At 43.2% G+C, this 20,493-nt stretch overlaps 1 protein-coding gene across 1 annotated transcript in view; it reads left to right on the plus strand.

The window, feature by feature from the left end:
• MAN2A2 (mannosidase alpha class 2A member 2) overlaps positions 1-9,088 on the plus strand; it is a 137,610-nt gene extending 128,522 nt beyond the window's left edge. The window contains 2 exon segments of the mRNA XM_030189654.1: positions 4,913-5,023; positions 5,889-9,088. Of these exon segments, the coding sequence (XP_030045514.1) occupies positions 4,913-5,023; positions 5,889-6,047 (270 nt within the window). The 3' untranslated portion in view covers positions 6,048-9,088.
• The last annotated feature ends 11,405 nt before the right edge of the window (positions 9,089-20,493 follow it).

A 20,493-nucleotide genomic window follows, 5' to 3' on the forward strand; every position in this document is an offset into this window, starting at 1 on the left:
TTATTTTTCCATCTGCCTTAAAAACTTGTAGGGGCTCCTTCCACTTGCAAAACAAGACAAAACCAGCAGTTAAATTTGAAAGATAGATGAGAAATCTTCTCCACAAAACCTACACCAGCCCGTATCCTAGTGAAAAAAATTATCACGTTGCACCTGTGTCAAAAGTAAGCAGCACACTCTCTTCATTGCATGGAATGCCTAAATTAGCTCAGGCGGAGGTTTGAAGCTGGAGAATCAATGCTCTATACAGCTATTTAAAAGCTAAGTTATATTTACTCAATTGGAAATCTATTATCTGAGAAGTTGGAATTCACCATATAAGAAAAGTTTTATATTATTGGGAATTCACTATATAAGTAAAGTTTTATACTATTGGTAAAATAAACACAAAAAGTAATAAGAAAACGGGTTGAATTATGACGAGTTAAACAGCACCATCATTATGTTGAAAAATGACCTGGATGGTTGCGCTGTTAAAAATTCTGAATATCCCCGATTGGTTAAAATGACGATTGTATAAATGAGCACACTGTGAAAAGAATTGATTACAGATAAGGATGATTTAAATAGGAGGTGTTAGGGATATTTTGATTACTGGATTAAATTAGCTCATCAGCATACATTTTAATGCATCATGTTGGCTGTATTTTCCGCTTGAGTTAACACCCGTGCAGAAGTCCTCTCTGCATTGCTTGGCATGTTCAACCTGCAAGTAACCCTGCAACTAAGCTCGTACTTGCATTCTGCATTAGCCGCTCTGAGTAGTGTGTCCCTCCCCCGCCTGTCTGCTTCAAAGTTTGTTTCACCTCTTCCTAAAAAAAAAAAAAAAAAAAAAAGTTGAGCTTTTATTTGTAGCATATTTTTTGTTTGTGGTTTTATTTTTTAGTTTTGTTTTGTGCTCAGAAGCACCAAGGTATCATACCTGTGGAAACAGGTTAAGGTAAGCCCTTTGCCAATGAGCCCAGGAGTGGTAGTTTTGGCTTCCATTGGGCAGAGTCTGGTGGCTGGTTATCACTGCCTGACTCAGTGCACTAAGGATGGATCAGTGTTAAGTTGCTGTGGCAGCTTCAGCCCAACTTCAGCCACTGTGAGAAGTGCAAAGGTAATGTGAACTGACTTTGTGACTCAGCTGTTTTCTTTGCCATTGACAGTTTTCTTGTTTCTGTTTCAGTGGACACATCTGCAGAGCAGGTTAAGCACTTCTTCTAATGCAGTTCTTGCAGGGGCACAGCAGGGTAGTGGTAGTTGCTAAGGGGGAATTTCTTCCCACTCAGATCACATTGAAAGCCCTTAGTAGCAAAAAAAAAAAAAAAAAGGGGGGGGGGGGGGGGGGAGTCGGTCACTAACATCCCCAAATGAGGCTGTTTCAGGGATGACTTCTCAGAGCCATATTCCCCTCAAAGAAGAAGTGGGAAAATCGACCATATTCTGTCTCTGCTCCTGGCACAGCTGCTTTTACAATACCTATGGCAAGGGGGGGGGGGGGGTACAGCACAGCATTCTTTGGAAGTTTTTGATTTGGTAATTCAGCTATTCCTGATCATCCTCTTCCAGCCCACAGGGTGTCATGTCCCCTACCTCAATGCAAGCGGTGTCCTCGGGCTGCGCGGTATCCCGTCGACACGCACACTTGACTGGCACAGCCCTGAGCCATGTGTGTGTGTAGTTCTTCTCTGGCTGCAGGCTCCTTGATTGCTTTGCTTCCATGCACCAGTGTGTGCTCTCTCTCTCTGCCTGGCTTACAGGCTTCTTGATTACTTTACTTCCACGCACCTGTGTCTGCTCTCCCTCTGCCTGGCTTCCCCTGCTTCTCTCCTATTGGTCTTCCAGTTCCTCCTCCCCCTGCTCTTGTCCTATGGCTGTGCTCCTTCTCCCTGCTGGTTCCAGCTGATGTCAGACGCCAGCACTTTATCAGCTGAGCTCTTCCTGGACTCCATACTTTGGCTTCTACTTTGGTAGGTGTTACTTACTCAGTAGTTTGCTTCTTCTCTACTTTGTCCCTCGTTGCTGACTTTGCCTGTGCCTGGGTTACTCTCTTGACCTGCTGCCTGCCTACTGACTTTGCCTGTACCTGGATTACTCTCTTGACCTGCTGCCTGCCTACTGATTTTGCCTGTTACCTGGATTACTCTCTTGACCTGCTGCCTGCCTATTGACTTTACCTGTACCTGGATCACTCTCTTGCCTGCTGCCTACCTGGCTGATACGTTCACCACCCCACTTCCAGCTCCGTCTCGTAAGTCCTGCAGGCCACCCACACCTAGGGCTCAACCTCGGGGGAACGGTGGTCAGCACAGGTGAAACCCGGGGTTGTCCAGCTGCCAAGCAGAACCTGGTCCGAGTACCAAGCTCAGCAGCGCTCTACTTGGTACAAGAACTCACAAGTCTGACACAGGTAGGAGAGTCGTTCTACCTCGAATACATTTCGTTTTTGCATAAAGTCTTACTGAAGAAAACTTGGGAGGTTCAGGGAAGGGTAGATTGCCCTTTTCCTCAAAGACCTGCTGTAGGCTGTAGAAAACAGGTCAGCAAAGAGGCTCCATTTGGAAGCATTAAATGATTAGGATTCTGGTTCCATAGCTTCCTTACCACTTTCAGATGGTGTTGCTTCAGTTTCAGTCAAGCGTGCACCTCCTGCAGATGCTCTGGAAGAAGAACTTCCAACAGAAGAAGATGACCCTTCAGTGGTGCAACTTTGGCCATTTCTAAATCTCTGGAGGCTTTAGTATTGTGGATCCAAAGCCAGATTTAGAGATCAGAGACATTGTAGATTGTAGGCCAGATCAGGCGACCCTGTGGGGGAGGAATGCTGGCGTCGGCCTAACACCTGGTAAGCCTTTCCTTGGCTGAGAGGTGCCCAGCTCTACCACCAGCTGCCTTTCAGGTGCTGTGGAGGACTTGCAGCTCATCTGCATATCCTTACAGCCTTCTCCGGGGTGACTCCCAGTTCCACTCCGATCCACTCAGGGCCTCCGCTCTAGGTGCTGTGCGCCGTTTCTCTTTACATTTATTTTTCTCCCAGTTACTACTTATGGCTCCAGTACACTTTTTCTTCTTGGTACTGTCCCTTCCTAATCTGTTTCTCCATCTGAAACCACTGTACACTGCAGGAACACATTGTCCACCCTCTGTATTCATCTCACCATCTTTTTTTTTTTTCTCTTCCTTATTCTCAGCTCTCAACCTTCAACATTTCTTTCCTTCCATTCAGCCATCTCTTTTCTATCTGAGTACATCTCGCCTTCGTCGCTGTCGTCATACCTCTCCTACTCTTCTCCATACTCTCTTGCTCCTTCTCCTGCTCTCCGCTAGGGACATTAATCCCAATCCTGGTCCTCCACATCAGCTCTCATCCTATTTGTGCAGGTCACACTGTGATATCTCCAATCTAATTTCTGTTCCTCTTCTCCCCCCTTCTTCCCTGCCTTTCTCTTGCGCTCTGTGGAATGCCCACTCTATCTGAAGATTGACGCCCAGTATCAGATCTACGTTGTGCCTTGTTTTGATAGGCCTCAGTTGCCTCACAGTTCCATGGTGGTGGAATCCGCTCTCAAAAGAGCCGGGAGTTCCAGGGACTATGCCTCTGCACCCCCAGGCAGAGAAGCTAGAACCCTGGATTCTTTTGGGAGGAAGATGTACCAGGCTTCAATGCTCATTTCCAGAATACAGTCATACCAGCTCTTCTTGAACATCCACTTGCGAAACTCAGTGCGCAAGTTGTCTGACTTGGCTGAGACACTGCCTCTGGAGCAAGCCAATTCAGTTCACCAGTTGGTCAAGAGAGCATTGGCCTACTACATGGAGCAGACAAGGCCTCACAGACAGTCTGCCCAGTTTTTTGTTTCTTTTAATCCTGACAGGATGGGGATCGCCATCTGGAAACGCACCATTTTTTATTGGCTTGCAGATTGCATTTCCTTCATTTATGCCCAGGCTGGGCTGGCCCTTGAAGGTCATGTCACGACTTATAATGTCAGAGCCATGGCTGCGTCGGTAGCCCACTTGAGGTCATCCTCTATTGAAGAAATTTGCAAGACTACAATGTGGTCTTCAGTCCACACATTCACATCACACTACTGCCTTGAGCAGGATACCCGACTCGACTGCTAGTTTGGGCAGACATTGTTGCAGAATCTGTTTGGGGTCTAGAATCCAACTCCACCCTCCTAGGCCCATTTTATTGTTTCAGGCTGCAATTTCATTCAGATCATACATAGTGTCAGGTTAATCTGAGTTATGTCCTCACCATTGCAAGGTCCAGTTGACCAGTGTTTGTTGTTTTTGGTGAGCCTGGATGCTAGGGATTCCCCACTTGTGAGAATTATAAGCCTGCTTGTCCTCGGAGAAAGCGCAGATGTGAGAATACTACTACTACTTAACATTTCTAAAGCGCTACTAGGGTTACGCAGTGCTGTACAATTTAACATAGAAGGACAGTCCCTGCTCAAGGAGCTTACAATCTAATACTTGGCCTTGTATTCTCTGAGAACGCCTGCTTACAGGTGAGTAACTTCACTATATGTGCTTAATGCATTGAAAAGAATGTTAACTTTAACTTTTGTTATTGAAAATTGTAAGATAATTGAGTGAACAAAATGGCAGTTGTTCATGCATAAAGAGGAACACAAATTGGAGAGAAATGTTCTTGGCTTCCATTGCCAAATGGCTTTAGTTAATAGGACAGGCCCTTTTGCAAATAGGTATCTGGGATCTTGCCACTGTTGGAAACTAGATAATGGGCTTGATGGACCTTCGGTCTCTCCCAGTATGGCAACTCTTTTTCACAGAAAATAAAGTAATGTCTTTTGAATAAACGGAGATGATTAGTATCGATAAATGCTATTAACGCCTCCACCACTTATAGTGTCCCACAAAATCTCTTTGGCAGTAATGGTTTCTTTTTATTCTACAGGATGATGGACTACCTGTGCCAGAGGTGGCGCTGATATTGCACAGGAAAGGATTTGACTGTGGGCTGGAGGCCAAACCCCTGGGATTTAACTGCTCCACAAGTCAGGGTAAAGTAAGTGTCACAGGCAGTCTGAAGTCGCATTGCATAGAGATTTTTTTTACCCAGTTCAGGGAAGATCTGATTTCCATTCACTTTAAAGCTGGCTAAGCGATAAAGGTGATACACAAGATGGACTATCTATACCAAATGTCCAAGATGACAGCTCTACGATTGGGACATGTAACAAAATTCAATTTGCTATGGGAACAATATCGATCCTGGCGATTACAAAATGGGATAGATTTAGATGCACCTAAATTAATTATCCCAAGACTATGACTGCTATAACACAGACTTCACACTATGATATTCCACTAGTAACAAGGGGGGAGGGGGGTTTGCGGTAAGGGATAGGGGGGGAGGGGATGAAGGGGGGATACACTGCTTTCTGTTCTTGATGTTTAAACATTCTGTACGTGATATGAGGATGTTGTCAATATGCAATTGTCCAAAAACTTCAATAAATAAAATTTAAAAAAAAAAAAAAAAGCTGGCTAAAGGAAGACCCACCTGAACCTTTTCTGGATGATGGTGAATTAGCTCAATGCTTGTCATAACATAACTGTTAAATGTTTAGATTTCTGATTCTATAATCATGTTGTCCTATTACAAGGATTCAATTTGCCATCTCCAAATTTACCTCCTTGATTGTATTTAAGCTTATATTTTCTCTATTTACTATTTTATTTCAAGCTGTACCTGCTGTACACTGCCTTGAGTGAATCACTTGGTCCGCATTGAGCCTGCCATGAGTGGGGAAACTGCGGGGTACAAATGTAATAAAAATAATGAATCCCAATAAATATATAAATGACATTGTTCTGTCAGCTGAAGAGGATACTAAAACGTTCACTTCAATTTTTTTCTCTTTGTACAGCTGTTCCTTGGGAATCTGTTCCAGGGGCTGGAGGTGGGATCCCTGCAGCCTACCTCCTTGACACTGATGTACCCTCTGGCTGCTCCTTCCAACAGCAGCAACCCCCTAATCAACATGGAGCCTATGGAGATTTCCACTTTCCGCATTCGGTTTGGCTAACTCCACCCTCGTCACAGGCCAAAAGAGCAGGTGCAAATGTACAAGGTATCTCAGAATTCACTGTGCAGTGTTAAGCAAGTGGCATCCAAGATGAGTTCATGGTACTTCAAGCTCTGAATGCCTCAAAGTAGCCAGGGCAATGCACAAGGAAGAGCCTCAGCCGGGGATCCCTTCCTCCTCTGTAGCGCTTCACATGCAAGAGGTTAGAGAAGTAGAAGGTGTTCACAAATGTTTTCTAACATGATTAAACGGAATGAAGGCTTAACTGTCACTTCCCTTGGCAGCAGGCCACCCATATCAACCCAGCTTGGTGCTCTGTGATGGAGACAAAGAAAAAGGAGGATTAGTTTAATAAATTCTATTGCCTTCACATTAGATGACAGCAATTGTTCACTGTGCTCCCATGGAACTGCTTTTCCTTCCTTGACTGTGGTAGTCATTGGGGCCTTTCTACATGCAAGAAACTGCCAGAAGATAGGAATGAATAGAAACATTCTCCATACTTCTATTGCCTACGTAGCTGAGATGCTCTGATCCCCTCACTACAGGCATCCAACATCAGCAGGGCTGGGTTGGTTGCCATCTCAGATGTCGAAGCGGTACAGTGACTTCACAGCATACCAATATGTTGGTCTCATAGTGGAGTAATGTAATGGTACATCAGTCCAGTGGCCTAGTGGCATCATAACCCAGAGGCACAGCAGCAATCTAATGGCACTTTGTTAATCTCACAAACCTTCTAAACTGACTGTCTTGGTTTTCCCTCAGGAAATTGTGCAGGTTTTGGTTTGTTTGTTTGTTTTTTTAGTTTGGACTTCATTATTTGCTTCCTTTGTCTTTTCTCTAGTAACCTAAACATTGGATTATTTATTTCTTTATCTCGTGTGATGATGTAATATGACACCTACTTGATCACTGTATTTAAAATCAAAAGTGAAATCTTAATCTACCCTCTTCTCATCACTCAGTGTTCTGGATTTTGGAGTCTGTTTCTCATTACTTGCAGCTTGGGGATGGTTTAATCAGAAATTTTGAAGACCTTCACTGTAGAATGGCAGCCCCCTATGTTAACTGTAATTTAAGCCAGTATCTGAACTATAAGCAAGGCATTCTGCTTTGTATAGATATATTTTTTTTTATATAGCAAGAGTGGTTTCACTATCACTGAAGTGATGTACGTGTGTTTCTTCTGGTGACAAATGCAAAAATTAGAATAGAGGGAAGGTTTCTGAATATGTTTACTATGTGACATCCATGGTCATATCTACAGGTAAACAAAAGAATCTCTTTTTGTTACCATACGGTAAAAATTGTGTGAGATAAGGGCTGTGCTTTATTATTTTCAGGAACTACTGTCAAACTTCCGGACTATTCTATAAAGTAAAGTAGCCAGCTGCTTGCAGAAGTGGCAGAAAATGCTCTTAGATTTAAGGTGCAATTACTTACGTAGCCCTGTAGCTGATGTAAAGTCTTGCATCTAGATGCTAGCCAGAGCGTGTGTCAATTATAGTATTCTATAATTTATGTGCATATTTGCACACTCTACCCATGAACATGCCCCCCCCCCCCCCCCCCCCCGCCAAGGGCCATCAAAACATAACATGCTAGTCAGTATTGTATAAGAAGTCATTTATTCGTACAAGTATCTTGAATACTGCCATTTATGCACGTTTCTCCCACCTAAAACTAGAGCATTAACCCCCCAAGTAGTGACAGCATTATGAAAGGTTTATTATATAGTTAACAAAAATGGGAGACATTTTCTTTATCAGTCAGGCTCAACGTGGCTTAATTTTTGCTTCTCTCACTGTAGGGTCTTTTTAAAAGATTTTGTGTATTTCTTACATTCACTTGGCTTTTTTTTTTTTTTTTTTTGTGAAATCATAAAATGAAGCATTTTTCTTAAATCAGTAGTCATGCTGATATGAAAATCCTTTGGCGCATACTCTTGGCGGCTGGACATTTAACAAAGGTTTCCATCAGTACCCAGACCTGAAACTTGTGGCTTTGGGGAAAGGAGGGTTTTAACACCAAAGTATGATTCTTCATCCCTGAGTGGAAAGAAGTACCAGTGCTTCTACCGTAAGCTTCTCTTGTCTTCCCTCTTTAGAAGATGTTCAGTGGAACCTCTGGTAATGGGTGAAAGCAATGTGGCATATAACGTATTGTTAGTTAATTCACTCTGGGCCTTCTTGGATTTAGAGCAGTTGCCTCTCCATTCAGGCATGTAGTAGCTCTACATTGGGTTTTATTCTGTGCTTTCTAGGCCACAGCAGAAGCACCCCATGGATGTTCCTTTCTATAGCAATGTTCTCTTTCTAGTGGACATAGTGATGAAAATGTTAATTAAATGAGAGAGGAATTGCCTACTGAGAAACATGAACATGATTTTGTGTATCCATATCAGCCGTGATCCTCCTTTTCACTGTATTTGTCAATGTCACTGTGTTTTCATTTTAATTAAGTAGTATATTGATTCCTGGGCAATATTTATTTGAATTAATAAAATGAACTGCATTGGAAGAGCAAATGAGGGTGCTGGGTATGCAGTTCAGCAACACTCGCAAGAAGAGATTTCAGAATGCAAGTAGAAAGGCTAACATGAAAGTGGCCATGTCACCAAAGTAATGTTGACTCTCTGGGGTGAGTGACGGTACAGCAGAAATAGCACCGCTTCTGCTCTGCGCAGTCTCTTTCCACATGGAACTCTGGGTGTGGAGGGAGGGACAGGGAACTTCTCATGGTCATTTTCCCAACACGGACTTTATAAATGAGAATATTTTGTAGAAACTTGAAACACTGATTTCACAAGTGATATTTTTCCCAAAGCCTGAGGTGTTTCTTTGGTTAAACGCTGCTTTTTAAAACTACACTTGTCATTACCTGAATGTGGATGTGTTCATTGAAACAAACGTCATAGATTCACTGAGTGCAATGTCTTCAGGCAAATAGACCAAAACATGGACTTGCGTAAAAATGTGTCATACCATAGAAATGTGTCATACCATAGAAGTGATTTTACAATAAATATCTGAAATACAGCTTGTTTATGTGCTGGGACTTTTTTGTGTGTGTGTGCTGTGTTTTCCCTTTTGTGCTCGTTGCTCGTGGGGTTGGAAGAGAAATCACTGATGAAATTGAGCCTTTTCCAGTAGGAAGAGCACAAGTCGTCATTCTTCCTTTTAGTGTGGGGAGCCTGAACTCCACTGGATACCTGGATACTAAAATTGCAAGGCAAACTGACCCTGTAAGTAAGGGCTTCCCAAATCTTTCCCAACACTCTTCCCCCCAGCTAGTCAGGATCTCCACCTTTTTTTTTTTTTTTTATTTATTTACAATCTGGTATGAGGCAGATAAAAAGGTCTGTGCCTTGGGCCCTTTTCATTGTGTTACAATTTTTTAATTGCCCTTTACAGACCGTCTGACCAATAAACAAAATTATGAAACCAAGCAATACAGAAATGGACAGTTGCAGCTCCTAATAAAATACAATACATTGAGATGTGAGTTTCTATGAAACCACTAAAGTCTTAAATCATTGACATAAAAATGTAACAATCTCTTCAATCATAAAAGCAGTAATATGAAACTGTTTCTTTTTATTTATAATTATGTAAACAACATTAAAGTAGGTCTGATGGTTCTCATTTTATAGAGCTCGGTACTTGGTTAGGTTCAAAGAAAACCATAGGTCCCTCTGGTTCAACCTTCTAATAGCCCAACAGCTATCTATGTGTTATTGTAGGGGAAGGTGAAAAAGTGGACACCCCCACCCCACCCTCGCAATCTTTAAAACCCTGGACTTACATCATCACACCCATCAACCTCTGAGGAATGGGCAAGCATAAAGAATCTTTTCCTCTGAAGACAGAAAAACTTGTTTCCCCTTAGAGGATTCAGTCTGTCTGAAGTTAGTTAACTGATGCTCTTTATTCAGCCTGTGTTATGTATTCCATCATGTCTGTGTAGCAGCTGTGTGGGAAGACAATTCCCTGTGCTGAGCAAATGTGGGACATTGATCTGAAAGTCTCACTTTTTACAGTCACTTAGCACTTGAGAAACTGTCTATTTCCCTTACTGCATTACTAACTCAAGACATCTTTGTTAATAGGAACCAATGTATTGGATCCTTCCATGATATGTCACTACACAAAATGAATTGACTCTACCCATATCTTAAACCTGGTAGCAAACCCAAGAATTTCATGCCCTTGGCTTCCAGGTTTCTGAACTGCTATTCTTTTGATGAGATGTAAACATGCCAAACGTCTATTTATATTACATTTTGGGTTACACCTGTCGCATTGATTGCTGTGCACAATTTTTCAGTTAAATTTGGGGCTCAAAAACACCTGCTGTTTGCTCCTTTGTAAATTTCTGGGGTTTTTTTTTTTTTTTTTTCTTTTTTTTTTTTTCCTCAGGATAATGGGACAACATTACTCTTGTACTCCTAGCAAAACATGCAGTGAACAGAATCTGTGCTGTTGGTTGATAATGAATGTATGATGTCATGTGGAGGAGTGGCCTAGTGGACGTCAGACTCACAGAAGCAGAAGCCTGCGCGGCCACATTTGTGATCTGCAAGGGCCGACTTCTACATGGAATGTTGCTAGTGGAATAGCACAACAGTGGAGGAGTGGCCTAGTGGTTAGGGTGGTGGCCTTTGGTCCTGGGGAACTGCGGAACTGAGTTCCATTCCCACTTCAGGCACAGGCAGCTCCTTGTGACTCTGGGCAAGTCACTTAACCCTCCATTGCCCCATGTAAGCCGCATTGAGTCTGCCATGAGTGGGAAAGCGCGGGGTACAAATGTAACAAAAATAAAATAGATACTATTGGAGATTCTACATGGAATGTTGCTACTATTGGAGATTCTACATGGAATGTTGCTATTCCACTAGCAACATTCCATGTAGAAGGCTGCGCAGGCTTCTATTTCTGTGAGTCTGACGTCGTGCAGGACGTCAGACTCACAGAAGCAGAAACCTGCGCAGCCACATTGGTGATCTGCAAAGGCCGACGTCTACATGGAATGTTGCTAGTGGAATAGCAACATTCCATGTAGAATCTCAAATAGTAGCAACAGTGGAGGAGTGGCCTAGTGGTTAGGGTGGTGGACTTTGGTCCTGAGGAACTGAGTTCGATTCCCACTTCAGGCACAGGCAGCTCCTTGTGACTCTGGGCAAGTCACTTAACCCTCCATTGCCCCAGGTACAAATAAGTACCTGTATACAATATGTAAGCCGCATTGAGCCTGCCATGAGTGGGAAAGCGCGGGGTACAAATGTAACAAAATAAAATTGTATACTGTGCTAATGACAAGACAGAACTTGTAGCAAGCAAAGGACCCTTAGCGGTGGGGCAGTAAGGTCAAGTCTGTCAGAAGCAGCTCAGGGTGCCACCACAGTTATTACTTCGCTTCAGCGTAATGAGGATCTTCCTACTTCCACATCAGCAGGTTGACTTCTACTTGTACCACTGGAATGGAATAATAGGATGAGCCTGAGCATCCCTCTGTCCCACGGAGTACAGACACCCCATGGAGGTGTCACTTAGATCTGTGATACATTACAACAGGAAGGGAAACTGGATAGACTGGACTGGACTGGCCTTGCAGTCTTTGCTGTTGTCACTTTCTCTGAGTTGCAGTGAGAGCACACAGTGAACAGTTGGAATTTGATATCCTGGGACTTATTATTATTATTAGCATTTGTATAACGCTACCAGACACATGCAGCGCTGAACACCTGATGCAAAGAGACAGGCCCTGATCAAAAGAGCTTACAATCTAAGTAATACGGACAAGACAGTTACGTGTGAGGGAAGTAATGGGTAAGAAGGGAGGAAGGGACAAGGGGAGGGCAATTGTGGCTAGAAGCTAAAAGCAGCAGTGAAAAGGTGGGTTTTCAGCATAGACTTCCTAACATTTTACCAAATAACTTTTAGAAGAGACAGTTTTTCTCATTAGTTCTTATCAGTCTGTGTAATATAGTAGTACATGTATGGTCCATCCAGTCTGCCCAACAAGATAAACTCATAGCATAAGGTATGATGTGATACTACATATGTATACTTGATCTTGATTTGTCCTTGTTCATTTTCCGGGCACAGACCGTAGAAGCCTGCCCAGCACTGGCTTTGCTTCCCAATTACTGGTGTTTGTCATCTAATCACCGCTAAACTTACTTGATTCCATGCTTTCTATACAGGATTCCTTTTGTGTTTATCCCATGCATTTTGAATTCCATTACAATTTTCATCTCCACCACCTCCTGTGGGAGGGCATTCCAGGTGTCTACCACCCTCTCTGTGAAAAAGTACTTCCTGACATTCCAGAGTCAGCCCCCCAGCAACCTTAATTCATGTCCTCTAGTTCTGCCGCCTTCCTGCTTCTGGAAAGGGTTTGTTTGTAAATTAATACCTTACAAATATTTCAGTGTTTATATCACCCTTGTCTCTCCTTTCCTCCAGGGTATACATATTCAGGTCCTGAAGTCTGTCCTCATGTCTTGTGATGCAAACCCCAAACCATTTTCTTTGCTTTTCTCTGAAATGATTCAAGTTTTTTTGTGACATCCAAAACTGAAGTTGGACCTCATCAACAACTTGTACAGGGGCATCAACACCTCCTTCTGCTGGTTATACCCCTCTCTATGTAGCCTAGCATCCTTCTGGCTGTGGCCACCACCTTGTCTCATTGTTTCATCACCTTAAGATCCTCAGATACCATCACCCCAAGGTCCCTCTCCTGATCCAAGCTTACCAATCTCTCCCCTCCTGTCTGGTACATCTTTGGATTTTTGCACCCCAAGTGTATCACTCTGCACTTTTTGGAATTAAATTTTAACTGCCAGACGTTTGACTATTTATTTTTGTTACATTTGTACCCTGCGCTTTCCCACTCATGGCAGGCTCAATGCGGCTTACAAGAGGCAATGGAGGGTTAAGTGACTTGCCCAGAGTCACAAGGAGCTGCCTGTGCCTGAAGTGGGAATCGAACTCAGTTCCCCAGGACCAAGGTCCACCACCCTAACCACTAGGCCACTCCTCCACTCTTCTAATTTTTGGAGATCTTGTTTCATGGTTTCTACTCCCTCCAGGGTATCCACTCTGTTGGCTATCTTCGTGTCATCTGCAAAGAGGCAAACTTTTCCTTCTAACCCTTCAGCAATGTCTCTCACAAATATATTAAATAGAATCAGCCCTAGTACAGCACTCGCTACTCACCTTTCTTTCCTCCGAATGGATTCCATTTGCCTGTCAGTCAACCAGTTTCCAATCCAGTTTGGCACTTTGGGTCCTAAATTCAGCCTTCTCAGCTTATTCATTAGTTTTCTGTGAGGAACCACATCAAATACTTTGCTCATTTGTATGAGTAAAGCACTTTGAAAGGTACCCTCAATTTCTGGTTCTTTCCAGTACTACTGATGGGGCGTTCCAATCCATATCAGGCAAGTTAACATCTCCCAGCAACAGTGCCTCCCCTTTCATTCCAAGCTTATGGATATCTTCAATCAGATCCTTATCCAACTTCTCCATTTGTGCCGGAGGTCTGTAGATAACACCCATGTGGCTACATGTTCCATCTTCTATTTCCAGTACGATCCATATAGCTTAATCCTTTCCCCAGGTTCCCTACATTGCAGCCACTCTGATATTTTTCACGTACAATGCAATGCCTCCACCTCGCCATCCCTATCTTTTCTAAAAAGATTATAGCCTGTATAGTTGCATCCCATTCATAGGGATCATTGAACAGATTTTTTTGTGTGTTTGGATTGATTCATAGCTTCTAAACTGCTCTTGTACGTGTGTGTTTCTCTTTCTTCTTATCTTCCTTGATAATCTGCTGAATTTACTTCCATCTATCTTACAGGGGAGAAAAAAATGACCCCCCCCCTTTCCTGTAATATCTTTAATTTATCATGGACTAGATTAGTCATATCACAGTGTGGGTGCCACACAGTCCAACTTTAAATGTTGGGTAGTTCCTTAAGGAATAGGAATCTAGCTTCCTTTCTATTTAAAATGGGAGAGGATGAAGGGAGGACAGTACCTTTAGTAAGTTGGAGTTCGGAGATAGTTTCACTTGTGGGACTAGGGCAGGGAAAGACTGCTGAGAGGAGATATGATAGAGGTCTATAAAATAATGAGTAGAGTGGAACGGGTAGATGTGAATCACTTGTGTACTCCTTCCAAAAATACTAGGACTAGGGGGCAAGCAATTAAGCTACAAAGTAGTACATTTAAAATGTTTTGGAGAAAATGTTTCTTCACTCAGCATGTAATTAAACTCTGGAATTCATTACCAGAGAATGTGGTAAAAGCAGTTAGCGGGGTTTAAAAAAGGTTTGGATGGCTTCCTAAATGAAAAATCCATAGACCATTATTAAAATGGACTTGGGAAAAATACACTGCTTATTTCTAGGATAAGCAGCATAAAATGTATTGTACTTTGGGGGGATTTTGCCAGGTACTTGTGACCAGGATTGGCCACTGTTGGAGACGCTGGGCTTGATGGACTTTCGGTCTGTTTCAGTATGGCAATACTTATGTACTTAGGAATAGATCACTACCAGAACAAAACTGTGAATATATTAAAATACAAGGTAAACTTGGGGGATTAAGTTGGGGGGGGGGGGGCATGGGCTGAGCATGGCATTTCATTCAGTGCCCATCAGTTCACAGATCTTGTGGATGGGGTCTAGGAGTGCTCTGCTTACAGACAGGAACATGCCATTGTCTTGATCAGGGCCCCAGACCCTGTCAGGCTGTGCTTGGCCCAGATTTTTCTTCTGGACCAATTTATAGTATCTTTCTCCTTGCTTGGTAAAAGTTTGTGTTTTGGGAACTCTGGACACTGTGGGCCCCTATAGAAACGTGAGCATTAAAATAACTGAGCTATATGGCAGAGGGGAGTCTTGGTGCTCCCACCACACTGTTAACAGTTGTGCCATTTACACACACAATTCCTGCAACAGCCATTTTCATGTGTGGGCTTCCTGTTTGGAAAAGGGCTCCACTTGACAACGTCTGACATGACAACTCACAATCCTTTGCTAACTAAGGGTCCCCCTTTTACAATGCCATGGAAGAGCTACCATGGTGTTGGCGTGCACCAATCCAGCACAACTGCAGGCACCATTTCTGCCGTTACCGGAAATTATTTCTATTTTTACTGTCTGGTTAGCACAGGAGGCAGTAAGGGATCCCCCAGGACAAGTTTTTTAACTTACTGCACAGCCCTTTCCTTTTTTTTTAAAGAAACCCCACCTCGGTAAAAGGGGCCACAGCATGGTAAATCCACATGCCGATGCCACCACAGGGAACCTTTTACCACAGCTTGGTAAAAGGGCCCCTTCTACTGCTGAAGAATTTATTTATCACATTCATATCCTGTGCGTTACAGTAGAACATCCATAAATTAAAACTATTAAAAAAAAAAACTAAAACAGATACTCAATTATTTAAGATCCACTGCAATATTGAAAAATGTACCATGTAAGTTTTTTTCAGTCTGCTAATCTCAATGATCATCCTCATCACTGAAAGGCCTGTTGTGATAGATAAGTTTTCTGAACAAGGGAAAGATGTTATTTGCCTTAATTCTAAAGGAAGGTTGTTCCACATAGATGGAGCAGCAATTAAAAAAAAAAATGAGGGAACGTCTAATAAACATTTTCCTTGGGATCTTAATATTTTGGATGGATGATACACCTTTAAGTAAGTAGCAACGCTCAATGGTTCATCATTCTGCAATTCTTTAAATACTGTAGTAATATTTATTTCATTTATATCCCACATAGGTCAGGTTCAATGTGGCTCAACATATTGTAATTAACAATACAAAAAGTGATGCGGGATAGTATGCATTAAGTAGTAACAACAAAGTAAATGAGGATTGAGTATTACAATATGTAATATGGAAATGAATGCTAGATGCAAAAAGGTAACAATTTATAGTCGTCCGTGTATAACAAAGTGGAACTGAGAAATTGGAATAATTGTACAATTAGGGTTTTAAATTAATTATGGTCATCCGTGAGAAATTGCTTAAACAATGAGGCTTTAAGGTATTTTTGGAATATCAAATAACAGTGGCGTTCCTAGCGTCGACGACACCCAGGGCGGATCGCCTATGCGCCCCCCCTGGTGAAATGACACCCCCCCGGGTGCACGCCACTAGGGGGTGTGCCGCGGCGCACGCCTGTCGGCTGCGAGTTTGAATCGCTACCCTAAATTCTCTCATTTGCTGCAGCTCCCTCCCTCTGCCCCGGAACAGGAAGTAACCTGTACCGGGGCAGAGGGAGGGAGCTGCAGCGAACGAGAGAATTTAGGGTAGCGATTCAAACTTGCAGCCGACAGGCGCGTGCCATGGCACCCCCCAGCGGCGTGCACCTGGGGCGGACCGCCCCCACCCCCTTGGTACGCCACTGTCAAATAATTAGGTCCCCATCTGATGAATTTTGGGAGGGACTCTATTATCTATGCCTCAACCAGCTCGTAATTCAGCCCAGGTCCATGCCTCCCACACCTAGGCCGTTGAGCCGCTCTATCAGCCTCCTCAGCTCGTAATTCAGTCCAAATCCATGGCTTCTATATACCTAGGCTGTTGAGCTGCCTCCTCAGCTACGAAAGGAATTAAACCACATTGAGTGGATGCCCAAGATCTAAGTCTCTAGTCAGCTGCCAGAGAAAATCCAAAAGGAACTCACCTTACCCTGTAACCATGTCACTGTGGTAAAAACCACCTCTTCAGATCCAGCAAGTTACCTAATTCCAGCCACTTCCCTCTCCTTTCATCAGTAAGGTTTCCCTGGCTTTTTGCCACCATTGAGGGTGACTCCCCCCCCCCCCCCCCACCTAGTTGCTTCTTCCAAACTCCTCTCTGTTAAAAGGTCTAGCCACCTAGTGTGGGGCTTGATCCCATGACCCCGAGATTGAGTGTCATGCTCTACCAACTGAGCTAGCCAGGCTTGGGGCATCTTTTACTAAGGTGCTCTCACGTTTTTAGCACATGCTAAAATTGGAGCGCTAAATATTAGAGACGCCCATAGGAATACATTGGCATCTCTAACATTTAGCGTGCCTACAATTTTAGTGTGCGCAAAAAATTTGAGCGCGCCTTAGTAAAAGACCCCCTTAGGTGGGGTTTTTTAAAGAGAGGGCGTGTCTTTCTGCCATAACCTGGATGGCGTATAGCAAATCAGCAGCAGAAACCATTGTGGGTCAGAGCCGGTGGTTGGGAGGCGAGGATAGTGCTGGGCAGACTTATACGGTCTGTGCCAGAGCCAGTGGTTGGGAGGCGGGGATAGTGCTGGGCAGACTTATACGGTCTGTGCCCTGAAGAGCACAGGTACAAATCAAAGTAGGGTATACACAAAAAGTAGCACATATGAGTTATCTTGTTGGGCAGACTGGATGGACCATGCAGGTCTTTTTCTGCCGTCATCTACTATGTTACTGTGGTAGGTGGGATACATTCCTGAGGCAATCCATTATCTTTTTGAGATGTGGTGACCAGAATTGCACACAGTATTCAAGGTGTAGTTGCACCATGGAGCGATACAAAGGCATTATAACATCATAACATCCTCGTTTTTATTTTCTGTTCCTTTCCTAATACTACTTAATATTCTATTTGCTTTCTTTGCTGCCGCAGCACACTGAGGAAAGAGTTTCAAAGTATTGTCAACGGTAACTCCTAGATCCTTTTCCTGGTCAGTGACTCCTAACATGGAACCTTGCATCACATAGTTTGGGTTCCTCTTTCTCACATGCATCACTTTGCATTTGTTCACATTAAACAATAAATTTCTTAATCCTCTCTGCTTTTCTGTTTGTTGATAGATTGGTGAGGTAATATTTCCCATCACTAAATCTATGTTGGCTTTGTATTATTAATCCATGCTTTTGAATATGTTCTGTAATTTTGTTCTTTCAAATAGTCTCTGCCATTTTGCCCGGCACCGACATCATGCTCGCTGGTCTGTAATTTCCTGGATCACTTCTGGAACCCTTTTTAAAAATCAGTGTTACATTCCCTCCAATCTTCCGGTACCATGCTTGATTTTAAAGATAAATTACATATAACTAACAATTGTTCTGCAAGTTATTTTTTCAATTCTGTCAATACTCTGGAATGTAATCCATCCAGTCCTGGTGATTTTCTACTTTTCAGTTTGTCAAATTGCTCCATTACATCTTACATGAGAACATAAGAGCAGCCATATTGGGTCAGACCATTGGTCCATCTAGCCCAGTATCCTGTTTTCCAAACAGTGACCAATCCAAGTCACAAGTATCTGGCAGAAACCAAAATTGTAGCAACACTCTATACTACAAATCCCAGGGCAAGGAGTTGCTTCCTATGTCTGTCTCAGTAGCAGATTATGGACTTTTCCTCCACGAATTTGTCCAAGCCTTTTTTAAATCTAGATACACTTACCACTGTTACCACATCCTCCAGCAAAGAGTTCCAGAGCTTAACTATTTGTTGAGTGAAACAAATATTTATTCCTATTTGTTTTTAAAGTATTTCTGTGTAACTTCATCGAGTGTCCCCTAGTTTTTGTACTTTTGGAACGAGTAAATAATCGATTTACTTCTACTTGTTCTACACTGCTCAGGATTTTGTAGACCTCAATCATAACTTCCCTCATCCGTCTCTTTTCCAAGCTGAAGAGCCCTAACCTCTTTAGCCTTTCCTCATACGAGAGGAATTCCATCCCCTTTATCATTTTGGTCGCTCTTCTTTGAACCTTTTCCAATTCCACTATAGTAGATGACGGCAGAAAAAGACCTGCACGGTCCATCGAGTCTGCCCAACAAGATAAACTCATATGTGCTACTTTTTGTGTATACCCTACTTTGATTTGTACCTGTCCTCTTCAGGGCACAGACCGTATAAGTCTGCCCAGCACTATCCCCGCCTCCCAACCACCAGCCCCGCCTCCCACCACCCGCTCTGGCACAGACCGTATAAGTCTGCCCAGCACTATCCCTGCCTCCCAACCACCAGCCCCGCCTCCCACCACCGGCTCTGGCACAGACCGTATAAGTCTGCCCAGCACTATCCCCGCCTCCCAACCACCAGCCCCGCCTCCCACCACTGGCTCTATATCTTTTTTGAGATACGGTGACCAGAACTGAACACAATACACAACGTATGGACGTACCATGGAGCAATACAAAGGCATTATAGTATTTTCGATCTTATTCACCATCCCTTTCCTAATAATTCCTAGCATCCTGTTTGCTTTTTTGGCCACCGCTGCACACTGAGCAGAAGATTATCTACAATAACAGCCAGATCTTTTTCTTGAGTGCTGACCCCCAAGGTGGACCCTAGCATCAGGTAACTATGATTCGGATTAGTCTTTCCAATGTGCATCACCTTGTATTTGTCCACATTAAATTTCATCTGCCATTTGGATGCCCAGTCTTCCAATTTCTTAAGATCTTCTTGCAATATTTCACAGTCCACATGTGTTTTAACAACCTTGAAAAGTTTTCTATCATCTGCACATTTGGTTACCTGATTTGTCATCCCAATTTCCAGATCATTTATAAATATGTTAAATAGTACCGGTCCCAATACAGATCCCTGTGGCACTCCACTGTTCACCCTCCTCAATTGAGAGAACTGACCTCTGTTTCCTGTCCAATAACCAATTCCAGGTTTACAGAGATTTGATTCAGTTTCTCTGACTTATCAGCATTGAATACAGTGGCGTAGCCACAGGTGGGCCGGGGCCCACCCATTTAGGGCTCAGGCCCACCCATCAGTAGCACATGTTTAGCAGTAGCTGGTGGGGATCCCAAGCTCCGCCAGCTGAAGACTTCCCCCTGATGCTAATGAAAACACTACTCTCTATGATACTGGCACCTGCTCATGCTCAGTTTTCAGCATATGCCTGCTGCAGACGGCCAAGATGGAAAGAAGTGTTTTCCCACCAGCCCAGGCCCACCCAAAATCTGTTGTCTGGCTACACCCCTGATTGAATACCATTTCTGGCACCGTTGTCTCTCCCACATCATTCTCGGTGAAGACCGAAGCAAAGAATTAATTTAATCTCTCTGCTATGGCTTTGTCTTCCCTGAATGCCCCTTTTACCCCTCGGTCATTTAGCTGGCTTTTTGCTTTTAATATACCTAAAAAAGTTTTTACTATGCGTTTTTGCCTGCGACGCAATCTTTTTTTGTTGTTGTTAACATTTGTACCCCGCGCTTTCCCACTCATGGCAGGCTCAATGCGGCTTACATATTGTATACAGGTACTTATTTTCAAAGTTCTCTTTGCCTTCCTTATCAGCACTTTGCATTTGATTTGCCATTCTTTATGTAGTTTTATTTCCAGTTGGATCCTTCCATGTTCTGAAAGGATTTTCTTTTAGCTCTAATAGCTGCCTTCACCTCACTTTTTAACCATGCCGTCTGTCGTTTCA

The sequence above is a fragment of the Microcaecilia unicolor genome, chromosome 1, assembly GCF_901765095.1.
Source record: "Microcaecilia unicolor chromosome 1, aMicUni1.1, whole genome shotgun sequence".
Taxonomy (NCBI): Eukaryota; Metazoa; Chordata; class Amphibia; order Gymnophiona; family Siphonopidae; genus Microcaecilia; species Microcaecilia unicolor.